At 41.6% G+C, this 12,183-nt stretch overlaps 3 protein-coding genes across 3 annotated transcripts; 1 reads left to right on the top strand and 2 right to left on the bottom strand.

The window, feature by feature from the left end:
* Positions 1–889: 889 nt before the first annotated feature.
* fam83a (family with sequence similarity 83 member A) lies at positions 890–2,843 on the top strand. The gene is made up of 4 exons (XM_030783166.1): positions 890–1,402; positions 1,503–1,670; positions 1,936–2,060; positions 2,360–2,843. The coding sequence occupies exons 1-4, from the start codon at positions 890–892 to the stop codon at positions 2,841–2,843; spliced, it is 1,290 nt and encodes a 429-aa protein (XP_030639026.1).
* Positions 2,844–3,445: 602 nt separating this feature from the next.
* Positions 3,446–5,324, bottom strand: c8h8orf76 (chromosome 8 C8orf76 homolog). The gene is made up of 6 exons (XM_030783165.1): positions 5,220–5,324; positions 4,987–5,082; positions 4,740–4,883; positions 4,149–4,474; positions 3,868–4,000; positions 3,446–3,622 (listed from the first exon to the last, which is right to left on the bottom strand). Exons 1-6 carry the CDS (start codon positions 5,322–5,324, stop codon positions 3,446–3,448), a joined length of 981 nt encoding a protein of 326 aa, XP_030639025.1.
* Positions 5,325–7,427: 2,103 nt separating this feature from the next.
* Positions 7,428–11,672, bottom strand: zhx1 (zinc fingers and homeoboxes 1). Its single transcript, XM_030781946.1, has 3 exons — positions 11,483–11,672; positions 10,606–10,885; positions 7,428–10,397 (listed from the first exon to the last, which is right to left on the bottom strand). Exons 2-3 carry the CDS (start codon positions 10,763–10,765, stop codon positions 8,053–8,055), a joined length of 2,505 nt encoding a protein of 834 aa, XP_030637806.1. The 5' UTR covers positions 10,766–10,885; positions 11,483–11,672; the 3' UTR covers positions 7,428–8,052.
* Between the last annotated feature and the right edge of the window lie 511 nt (positions 11,673–12,183).

Here is a 12,183-nt window from a genome sequence, read left to right as displayed (position 1 = left end):
CTCTTCCGAAAGGCTGGGTTCATTAAAATAACAAGGAAAAAAAATCATGTCAGCGGGTTCAATTTTGTAAATACAGGTACAGATTTGTCATTGCACATTGAACAGATTGAAGGATTGGAACAGCGTCATCCTACTTGCTTTTGCTTTTTGCCTTCTCCGTTAACGGAAGACGTGGTCATGCGAGCTGACAGGGTAGGTGGGGTGTGGGAATAGGTTTGACGATTCCTCTGATGATTAATGACTGAGCACCGTGTAGTGACAACCCGCAGTCAGCAGATAAAGAATCGTGCCCACGCTAACCTGACAGCCCTGTTTTCATCCCTGCCACTCATCCACCCTCTCTGAAGGGGTGGGGCACTTTGGAACAACAGGTCTCATTTTGAACCACCCTGTGGCAACTCACCTGACGCTCACTCGTGATGAAGAGACAAATTTGCCCTTTAGCTCCAATTACACAATGACTGTTGACCTCCTCTCATTCTAGCTCCAACCTTTATAAGAGAGAACAGCTGGTCTAAGACCTGAACCCTGAGGCAATTTCTGTTACCACATCATTACACAGGGATGTTAATAGACTTGTTTTCACTGTCCCTCCATAGGTGCCTCTAACACAGGCTAGGAGAGTTACGAAAACACCTGACTAGGCTTTTCTGAACACAGGCACAGTTGAAGTACTTTTCTCCAAACTGGAGTCACATTCTCAAAAACAGAGGCAGCCCTGAAGTTCTATGGTAAGAACTGGTATTACTCATCGGAGCCTAAATGAGATTCTGCCACTCCAGCGCACGAAATATACCACTTGCAGCTAAGGTATCAATAGTGCCTTGTGCAGACACAGCAGATACTCTGAATCGTCATAAGACTGGAGGAGAACCCATACAGAGACATGATGAATCTTCAGAATGATGGTTTGTCTGTGCAGTGGTATTTAAGACCTAAGCCGGTGGGTAAAGTGAAGCGACGTGTTCAAGAGATGAGATACCACTCTACCCAGATGGCTACCATCGACCTGAGTCATAACGAGAGCGCTCGATTCGCCACGGATGCTCTCATGAACCAAGGACTGAGGGCTTACCAAGAAGTACTGGCCCAAGAAGGTGAGGTGGATCACCTGTCAAAGGAGGAGAAGTTCTACATCTTGGGAAATACAAAAGACCCTGAACCTCCTGATGCAAAAGAGCAAGAGAAAGACCAGGAGGTGACTACCGCTTGTTCAGATTCATCACAAACATATTTTCCTGCCATGTCAGAAAGCGAACCACCAATTCTGGATTATGGATGGCCGGTTGCAGACTGGAGTTACCACTTGCAGGGCATGCCGAGTGTGGAAGTGTTTTTTCAGTCAGACAGAGAGATTTGTATGAAAGATACGCAACGAGAATTTATCAGAAAAGCCACAACCGTAAGTACCATCCTTTTATCACTGCGAATTAAATGCAGAGAGCAGAGCTATTATGATGATATGCAACAAACACACGTTAAATAAAATACTTCAATTACAGGTTCTGGCAATTGTAATGGACATCTTCAGTGATGTGGAAATGTTCTGTGATGTATTGGAAGCAACAAGAAAACGCAATGTTTCTGTCTATCTTCTACTGGATCAGATGAATTTGCATGTTTTTATGGATATGTGTGAAAATTTACAGATCAACAACTCTCATCTAACTGTAAGTTTTATGCATTCTATAGATATTTGCTAAATGTGTTATGGTTAATGCATGCACCTAATGTAATTTTATCCCAATTTTATTTAGCTGTAATGATCATAAGGAGGCCATTTATTATATAATTATAAATGATAAGATAATATAATTAGCGCAGCCTCTATATAATGTTTCTTCAGATTTAGATGCAGGTATGCATGTTTTAAAAAAAATGACACCTTTTCTGCAAGTTTTACCATTGATTTTTTGAACCCCTCTCCTCTTTCAGAAGATGTCAGTTCGTAGTATAGCTGGAGAAACATACTGTGCAAAATCTGGAAGGAAGTTTACAGGCCAGATCAAAGAGAAGTTCATCATTGCTGACTGCACCCAGGTGCTTGTAAGCTCTTATAGGTACAAGTCTAAACATCATTCCAATGTGAAACTAAGAGCTGAATGTCAACAACCACATTCCTTACAAGGAACAAACATTTTGATCTATGTATCCATCTATCTATGTATCTATTAGTCAGTCAGTCAGTCAGTCAGTCAGTCAATCAGTCATTTGTTTATTACAGGAAGACATAATTAGTGCTAGTGCTCTGTTTCATGGCATGCCAAACATTTCTGAAGCCATTCATATCATTTCTTTTTATTTATTTCTGTTTACGTCTTAGATACATAATCCTCCCAACCTCTTCCCCTTGTTTTAGCTTCACCTGGCTGTCCTGGCAAGTCAACAGAGGTCTGGCAATGCTCATTAAAGGCTGTGGGGTCAAGCCCTTTGACCTAGAATTCCGGAGACTTTATGCAATCTCTAAACCGGTGCCAGGCTTCCCTACGAAAACAGATTCGCTCAACCTAAATCAGCCGCTCATCTCTGAGCAGTTACAGACTGTACATTCTGATCATCTGGATAATCCTCATGCCCAAAGCACTGCGCTGCCCACAGATCAGAGAGCCCTTGGTCCAACCCATCTCACAGGAACAGCAAACAACCAGCAGAACTTCAGCATGGGACTCCCCAGTAGTCACTGGCTTCCCCAGAGACACACAACCCGCTGGCCCATCATACGACAGAGGTCCTTCTCTAAAGATTATGATTCTGGAACCTTTCTTAGACGCCCTGTGAACCTCTACCCGCACACGTATGGAGCACCCGGTCTGGCTGGCACTCTGTTTTCAGCTACCAAATAAATGTAATGAATCACATGAGATAGCTTGGACCATTAAGTTGAGTATGCTGTTTTTATAGCAAATAACAAGTGTGCATGGAAACATGCAAAATGAATGTATTATGATAAATTATACTGATGATGGGCTTCAGACTTCCAGGATACTCATGTTTCTTGTTAAACAGGTTTAAGCTAATAAAAATGTGTGTGAGAAGGAGTGATAGCGTTTCACAGAGCAAAGGTTTTGTTTGTTTGTTTGTTTTTCTTTTTTTGATGAAAATTTGAAAGCGGCATTTGAAATATTATAGATTATTTTAACTGTGAGACATAAGAAGTTATTTCAACAAAAACAGTTTCTCTGTCTTTCTGAATTGAAGTAACTTCATTAGTGAAGGGATCACAACAGTTCTTGAAATTATTATAGAAAAATAATGAAGAAAGAGCCCTGCGATGGACTGGCGACCTGTCCAGAGTGTTTCCCCACAATCCTCAAGGTATTTAAAACGAAACTGTCAATATACTTCAAAATGTTTATTCAGCTCTGGACAGTACACTTACGACATAATATAAAATTGAAATAAATAAAAGAATCATTCAATTCTTAAGTGACGCTCTGTGTTCATGTCACCTTCCCTCTGCTGTTTGTTCTTTAGTTAAGTCTGTTCCCTCCTCCTTCAGCAAGGCTGCATTCAGTTTGTCCCACCATCTCTCGTTAAAGTCTCTGATGCAGAGACCTGTCAGGCTCTCTCCGTCTTGGTTTTCCTCTCTCATCGTCTCAGGATTAAGATCTTCTGCTATCACCTAAAACACGCCAAAATGTGCTTCAGCATTACATTATTCTTAAGCTAAAAAAAAAAAACTTCTTCCCTCTACAAACAAGAAGACCACAGACTACAGAATTGACCAAAGAAGTGTATTTGAATATTGTATGAGAATTCATGTCCGAAACACGAGTCTCTATTGACTGGGTTTAGCAACAATCCATGATACTGTGTAAACTTTGGTGGTCCTGATATTTATAATAACCACGGAAGCAGAAGTCTGACCTCGGATATGATGCGAACTGTTGTCTCTGAGGGTTGTAGTCTCTGCAGCGCTTCGTCTATTTCCTGTAGGGCTCTCTCACTGCTCTCAAGCACAAAAGAAGACTGTTGGATCCTCAGTAGTCCAATCAGGAGCCTTCAGAGAAAACACATTTCAATTGCTCAAATAATTTCAATTACTTCGTTATAACTGCTGAAACCACGTCTAAAAAACGAATCGCTTTGGGTTTTCATGTCTTTGCATTAATGTTGCACAAAACAAATAGCAGCCTCACACCCCTTACTTTGCTCTGATGTAGCACATGCAGGCCTTAAATCGAATGTCTCTGTCCTCTCCTGCCTGCTGTTTGCCTCCAGGGTCGACCTGTTGGTCCACGGTACCATTAAGGTAAGGAGGAGCAGTACCCATTGAAGAGGGAAAGGGAAAATGCTGGCAAAACATCTGGTAACTTGACGCTAGCTTCAGCCAGTGCCATGGGTTGAATGGGTGGATGGAGCACAGCTGCTGTAAGGCAGAGATTCTGCCTCTCATATCCCCAAAGCGCTCGTGAACATTGAGCTCCAGTTGTAAGACACAGGTGAGGTGACAGGTATTGGATGCCTCTTTCCTCTATAAATTGACAGAAAGAGAGGGAATATGCATGTGATGTACTCCGTGATATGTTTAGTTATAACAAGTAGTAACAAGTATACAAACACACAGATGATCATTTAGGTGGAATCATTAAATGCAAGGCTTTTAGATGGAACAGAGGCATATCTACTCAGATTAAAGTGATATAAAGTTTCAGACTGAGCTGTACAACATGGTAAAATCACTTAAGCATGGTAAACGCAGCTGAACTGCACTGAATTGATATAGTAACCGGTCCTACCAGATTTTCAATGGTCGTTAATGCCTCGTCTCGTTTGCCAAGGTAACAGAAGCATCGTGCAATACCTTCCAGGACATCCCGTTTGATGGACAGATTATTATCAGGTATCAGTGATAGACACGCTGTGTAGTCATCTAAAGCTGTCTGATGATTGACATGCGGGTTAAGACCATGAAATGCGAATCAGACAACAGTCGGTTACTTAACAGTACTGAAAAAGATGACTAAATATTGTCAGTTACCACACCTGAAACTGCTTTCTCCTGTATGCTAGATCTGCTCGAAACTTAAAGGTCTTCTGCTTCTCCAAAACATCCTCTGATTTTGTTTCTTCGCAAAACCACTAGCAGAAAAAAACAAGAGAGCTCGGTGTTCATTTTAAGGCTTCAGAAAAGATCTGAACACACGTCAGTTTGTGGAGCTAACACATCTGGCTAACACAGTTTTGAAAATAAAAGAATCTCTGGACAACAAACTTACCTGTGGTTCGCAGACTTTAGCGTTGTACGTTGGGAGAACTGTTGCAACCCTATTTCTTGATTCTTCAAACACCGAGTCATCGAAGGTACTACCTAATATTTCCATCTTTAAACATGTAATAACCCTTGCGATATGTCAACAGCATTTAACGATTTCGTCCACAATTGGTTACAATAAAGAAGTCGCCTCTTCTGTAGATACCATACTTGAGTCAAAATTTAACTCATCACATGGAAACTGTTGACGATTCTGTGTAACACATTTGCAGGTCGGACAGGGCTAGGGACTAGCGTTAAACAGTTCCGATATCCTATGGTTCCTATGGTTATATGTCTTAACGGTGATCAACATTTTCGCAGACAAAATGGTTTAAGTATAATTGCACCTTTATTAGTTCAATTGAGGAAGTGTCTATTAACAAATAAGACAGACTAGGTTTTTAATCCAAATTTATTGTGCCGTCCTCAAACAGGTATAAAATATATATTTTGTCTGAACCAAGCCAAAGCCTAATAAAACAGTTCATTTTTTTTTTTTAAATTAATAGCATTGCACGAGGCCTATGGCTCTGGGGAATAAAGCTCTTGCCACAACAGCGGCGCCTACAGATTACTCAGTTTTAAGGCTCACCTTAAAAAAAAAGAAAAGAAAAAAGAGAAAGAAAAATCAAAACAGTGATGGTTCCAGGTTTCTAAAATTCAGCATAACTGAGCCTGACTACAATTCTAATCTCTAACCATTAATAAATACACCGCAATTAATACTATACCAGTCATAGTATGCAGTATCTAACAACAAAAGTACAATAGCGGTTTATTCTGCACTATAACACACATTCAATGAAAAGACCCCTTGTAGTAAGTCATTACTTTCAACTTAGAAAACAAACTTGTATTGGCCACAATTTTCCTTCTATATGATGAAAGACTGTGTGAAGGGCATATATTTGTAATGTACTATGTTAAGACAGTACTCGTCTACAACACAACCGTGGTTTTATAGAGACACTTAGGAGAGTTACAGGATGATGTCACAGGATACACTCAGCATCCAAAGGAGTAAAATACAGATGTACAAATAAGCTGAATCTAAACAATACTCCTTTAAAAAGATGAACAGTTTACATAACACAGAATGGCATGTGTCTTCATCAACACCACAGAAGAATTTCTTTTGCTTCCAGGTGGGATTTGTAATTATCATAAATATAAACTTATAAAACAGTTTAAAACCACTCAGAAGAGCATAAAAGTCTATGTACAAAATAGTAACTGTTTCTCCCATCTTTTTTTTTTTCAGTGCCTATTTCATGCAGTACTGATATGGGGATAATTCTACTGTCTGTTTTGAGGTCAAATTACAGAGTACCTGTTATTGTGCTAAACGTTCATGCAGGAAAAGTATAAACAATTTTAGATTAAACCATGCTGCGTGGTCAAGAGATCTGTCTGTGTCAACATCATATTTTTTTTTATGGATTTCTATTGCAGAAAACCTAAACTAAAATTCACAAGTTCTCATCAAAATTTGTAACTGAAAAATTGATGCAGAAACTGAAATACATTTGCTGAAATATAAAAGATGTGCTGGAAGTAGCCTAAAAAATGGATGTTATTACAAGTGGTACATTTGAAATATTTCAAATGATGGACACAACAAAGAAACTTGCACTCTCTTTGATAATCCACAAAAGGAGCGCTTGGATTAACATCCCTTTAGCAACAGGGTGAAATACAGCCAAGCCTCTATTATTTCAAAAGAAGTAAAAACAAGGGATAACTAACATGCATCTTGTCACAAAGAGAGAAAACATTTGCGTGATACAGCCAAGCTGAAAATCAAAAGATAAAAACAATGTCCCGACCCTTCAATTTACAGGCACTGTCATTTAAACTCAATTCTTTATACACGATTATCCATTAAAAATTTTAAGGTGTTCCAGATTTTGTCAAGACTAAAGAGGACCAATATTGTGCTAGGGGCTAAAACCAGTCATAATTACAGCTCATTCATTGGTTGTTTCTTGTGTTAGATTATCATCAGTACAGGAAGTAAGAGAACGTTTTTTTCCTCTTGGATATTAAAAACATTATAGGCAAAACGCTTTTATTTTCTGTTGGTTAAGAATTGTTTTAGAAAAGTTTGGTCTCTCAAAGCCATCAAATGGCTATAGAGAAATAAGGTGGCTAGTCAAGTTTTTTTTCATTCTTTTTTTTTTTTTTTTTTTTTTAAACTCCGTAAATTAATACGGTAGTTGACAAAGTGCCTAATCGTGTGCCATTCTATCAGTCCCTCAAGAGAAGACACAGCTTATGCATATCCCCAGATTAACGACTCCTCTCATAGCATAGGGAACCATAACATTCATCAGAATAACTTTGGCACCATGAGTCCTCTGTGTGATGGAGAGAGAACTCCATAGAAATGTCCTTTTGCATCCTCACTATGGGCATAGGTCCCACCACCTCTTGGCAGGTATAAAAGGGTGCTTGACAGGTGCATTCCAATCTACATTACACATATGTATGTGAGCAGAATAAAACAGTATATGCGTTTTAGGACCCTAAGTATGAAATTTTTGTAATACTATTATCACAACAGTTCCTGCACTGCAAGCTCTTGCGGCAGTCTTCACATGTGTTGTAGAAGCTTTATCAAAGCAGGTGACTGTTTCAAAGGTCAATACTTGAACAATTAGTTGTAAAAGTGTTACGAGAGGATTTGTTGGTGGTATCTGACAGTGGGTTCTTCAGTCAAGCAGTGCTTCTCACACCACACTGTCATGTTCGGATTTGTTTGTACTGTTTTCCGGAACAGCGGCAGGCATTGAAAGTCACTGCTCCTCCGAGCCTGATTGGGTTTTTCTGATGCTTTGCGGGGGCTCCCAAGAATCACTGTCTTCTGTATCTTCGTCATCATCACCATCCTCATCTCCAGTGGGAGCTGGACCTTGCTCTTCAGCTGTCATCTCATTCTCACCCTGTGACTCCTCTTCCTCCTCTTCTGGCTCCTCATTAACAGCACTGTCATCAAATGGATCTGCTCCCATGTCCTCTTTCTTACGAATATCAGCAAACCACTCTCTAACCTGCTCGTAGCTCATGTTGGACTTGGCAACAAGCTCATCCAGATCTTGCTCATTCAAGAATTTGTGTTTCAGATAGTATTCCTTCAGAATATCTTTACCAGTCTTGAACTTGATTGGTGGAGACTTTTCCAAGCCTGCAGGCTTTTTGGGCTTCCTACTGCGAGACCTCCCCCACCCTCGGTTGCGGATCCTCCGTTTCCTGTTCTTATTGCCATTCATGGCCTCCACATTCCCACTCTGGTAATAGAAGTACCACTTCAGGTTTCCATTTTTCCAAGCATAACGAGTGTCTCCAAACCAGTTAACGATGTAGGTCCTGGGCAGTCCACTCTCTTCCGCCAGCTTGTCGTACTCTTCAGGCGACGGCCACTGGGTGCGCACAAAAGCACTCTTCAGAACATGCAACTGCTCTGGAGTTTTCTTGCTCAGTTTCTCTTTGCTCGATTTTTTTGCACCTGGTGGAGTTTGATTACCCTTTCTCATGGATGATTCACTCTCAGTTCGATCAGTTTTAAGCTCGGACTGATCTGCCACAGGGGCCTTTCTCTTTTCTGTGAACCAAGCGTCTATTTCCCGCCTAGTGAGCTTGGTCTCTGCTCTGAGTCGATCAAGTTCTTCATCAGTTGGTGTGTCACATTTCTGATAGCTTTCCTCCAAAACCACCAGTTGTTCTGGAGTCTTCTCTTTAAATTTTTGCAATGTAAAGTCAGGGAATGGATTCCAGGTCTTGGCACGTGTCTCCTTCTCCTTGACGGGTGAAGGTGTTGGTGACTGTGGAGTCTCATCACTGGAGTCAATAACAATGGTGGCACTGCTATTGGCCTTGTTGTTATCCTGGAAGACAATAACCTGACTGTTCTTGGAATTGCGCTGGTTGTAGCGTGTGTCGCTGAACCATTTTTTGATCTCCCCTTTGGTGAGATTGGTCAACTTCATCAGTCTTGCGATCTCTGCTTCACTGGCAAACTGATTCTTCATGTAGCTGGCCTTAAGCTCAGCCAGCTGCTCCTTGGACTTCTTGGGCCGCATCCCAAAATGGTCAGCACTAAGAGCAGAGTTCTCTTGCGGGGTCAGAGATGGGGGCTGAACTGTAATTGCTCTCTTGGTTTCACTGACTGCTGGACTTGCTTGATTGGTTGATGCCTTAGGTGCCTGGGTTTGATTGGGCACTCCTGCCACTGTTAGTGTTATAGGAGTGGTCACAGGCAAACTGTTGGCTGTACCCACCTGTGTCAGAACCAAGCCTGGTTGTCCCACGATCTGACAGGTCTGCAAAATCGACTGCAGGCCGTTGGTTGCAGAGAGATGGTGGGCTGGTATAACTGTGATAGTCTGAGGCACTGTGTGGACTGTGCCATTAAACTGCTTCCTCCTGGCCTCCTCAACCTCTTCTGGTGTCCAACTCACTCCGTGTTTCAAGCGCTGGGCAGAGAACCAGATTTTTATTTGTTCCTCACTGAACTTGGTCTGTGCCGCCAGCCCCATAATCTCAGACACTGATGGGTAAGGAAACTTCTTGTAGGTGTTCACCAGGACTGCGTTAGTATCCATAGCTGCGTTATAGGTTGGGATACTGCTTACCGGGATTAGCAGCTGAGCCTGGGCGCTCTGTTGTGCCTGCAAAGCAGAGAGCACCTGGGCCAAACCAGCGGGAAGAACTGTGGCGGAGTTGATGACCGTTTTCTTCGGCTCAGCTGACACTGGATTGGGAATGTTGACAAGTACGTTAGGCTTCGCCGATTCAGCATGAATTGGACTCATTAGCTCGGTAGTCATAGAAGTGCCCACGGCCGACGCCTCCATTGGCTCCTGCTCCCCCTCGCTTTCTCCCATCACATCGCTCTCATCGGCACCTTTGAGAGACACGGCAATCCTTTTGGGCTCAGATTTGCTCTTCATTTTCATAATAGGCGTCTTGCTGAGTGATATCCCAGTAACTGAAGGGTCATCGCTGTCCTCCGTTTCATTCTGCACGAATCCACCTTCACAGGTTAAGTCAGTAATCGTCTGCTCCATACTAGCTTGACCCTGACGCTTCCCAGCCATACGAGTAAAGTTGTCCTCGCTTGCATAATGGCGTCCATCGTGTTCTGTAATTACATAACAACTCTTTGTGAGCTTCACTGCTAACAAATGAGGGATAGCTGTAATTTAATACTACAAATATGACCTGCAATTCTTTCAAGCCCAATATGTTGGATGTTGATCGTAGTATGATAAAGAGTGAGAGTCAAAATATGCATGCAGTCACGTTTGGCATGACAAATACTATCGAACAGAGAAAATAACGATTCTCACCTGGCTCTGTTTCTGTGGGAACGACGGCTCCTTCTGTAGGCCCCTCTGCCATACTCTCACCCCCCTCCTGCCCATCTATTGCCTCCATGTCCAGATCCTGTTCCACTACATCAGACGGGAGCACCATGCAAGGAGTTGTGGATTTTCTTCTGCTTGCCATTGCGTCTATGGCACCGGAAAAAGCTTTGCAAGAGGAAATTGACTGAACAGGCCTTAACCTCTAATGACCGTTGGAATCACATACCAGACGTTTGACCAGTTCCAGTGTATCTTCATGAACCTGTGGACATGAGTGAAACAGGGCATTTGTCAGGATGGCATGTAAATATAACAAAATATGCCACTATTTGTTTGTAATTTCAACTCTCCAACCAACTAGTAATGAAACACCCAATTTCACATCTTTGCTTGCATTTAATTTTTAATTTAATCCAGAAAAGCCTTTGGATCAGCACGACCAAATGTGCCACAATTGTGCAACAAATACGAAATGTCAACAAACTCATTTTGTGAGACCAGCATCAACCTCATCAGGAACAGTTAAGCAACTTGTATGCAACAGGTTCTAATAAATGTTTGACAGTTACACAGAAAATCAAGCACTCATCAAGTTTTAACTTTGTCATATTAAAATATTTAAGTGAATAACTTAAATTTCTTTTCGACATAGGACAGAAGGCGATATCAAATATGCTTCAAAAACAAATATCGTTTTAAGTTCACTAGTACTGTATTGTGGCGTTAAGGACTTTCTTGACTTCGGATGAATTCCATCGTCGCATTTAATGTATTTGCTGTGTGACTGAAGACCGTTGTCCTGAGCAGGACAACACGTAGCTGTGAGTATGATGCTAGCTTTTGTAGCTACCAAACTTACCGGGTCAGATACTGCTTCACCACAGTATAACACAACTACAGTCTTCACAGTTACCAAGCGCAACGTGTCTTCCGCTGTCGGTGCAGTTGTTGGCTACCTTCAACGTTTTACTGGTTCAGACTGCAGTATTGTAGCTTGCGGGTTCTCGGAAGCAGAGGAGGCAGGCGAATTGAGTCAACCGCTGTCTGTTCTCGCAGTAAAACACTAATGTTTCCGACAGATGCACTACAGTTCAGACTAATTCACCCTCGGATGCTTCACCCAGATTTGATTACAACGACTCAGCAAGCAAGCTAGCTAAGAGTGCATAATTTGTACGACGGAGACAATGATAATTTCTGTTCATTTTTAATGGCAGTTTTAATGATCAGGCGTCACCACTGTCAATGTAGTACGTCTTTACGTCATCGCCAGGCGACTCCCCGCCGTAACTTGAACAGGTCGTAAAGCGTTATAAGTGATGCAAATGAATGTTGTTTGCCTAATAGTTTAGCATGGAAGTCAACAGCGGGGATAAGCTATCATAGTACCATAACACATTTTAAAGACTTTCAAAAGTTTCACTGAATTAGAGTTCATGAGTATATAAAACATGCGCACACTAGTCACGTGGTACTTTATACACCTTAACCACCTGGTCCAGTTTTCCAAAAGGTAAGTGGTTTGTTATCTCTAGTATTACTAGGATGTAATGCGTACCA

This window comes from Chanos chanos, chromosome 8 (genome assembly GCF_902362185.1).
Source record: "Chanos chanos chromosome 8, fChaCha1.1, whole genome shotgun sequence".
Taxonomy (NCBI): Eukaryota; Metazoa; Chordata; class Actinopteri; order Gonorynchiformes; family Chanidae; genus Chanos; species Chanos chanos.
Note: the sequence above shows the minus strand (reverse complement) of the source record. Positions and strands in the feature narration are given on the sequence as shown.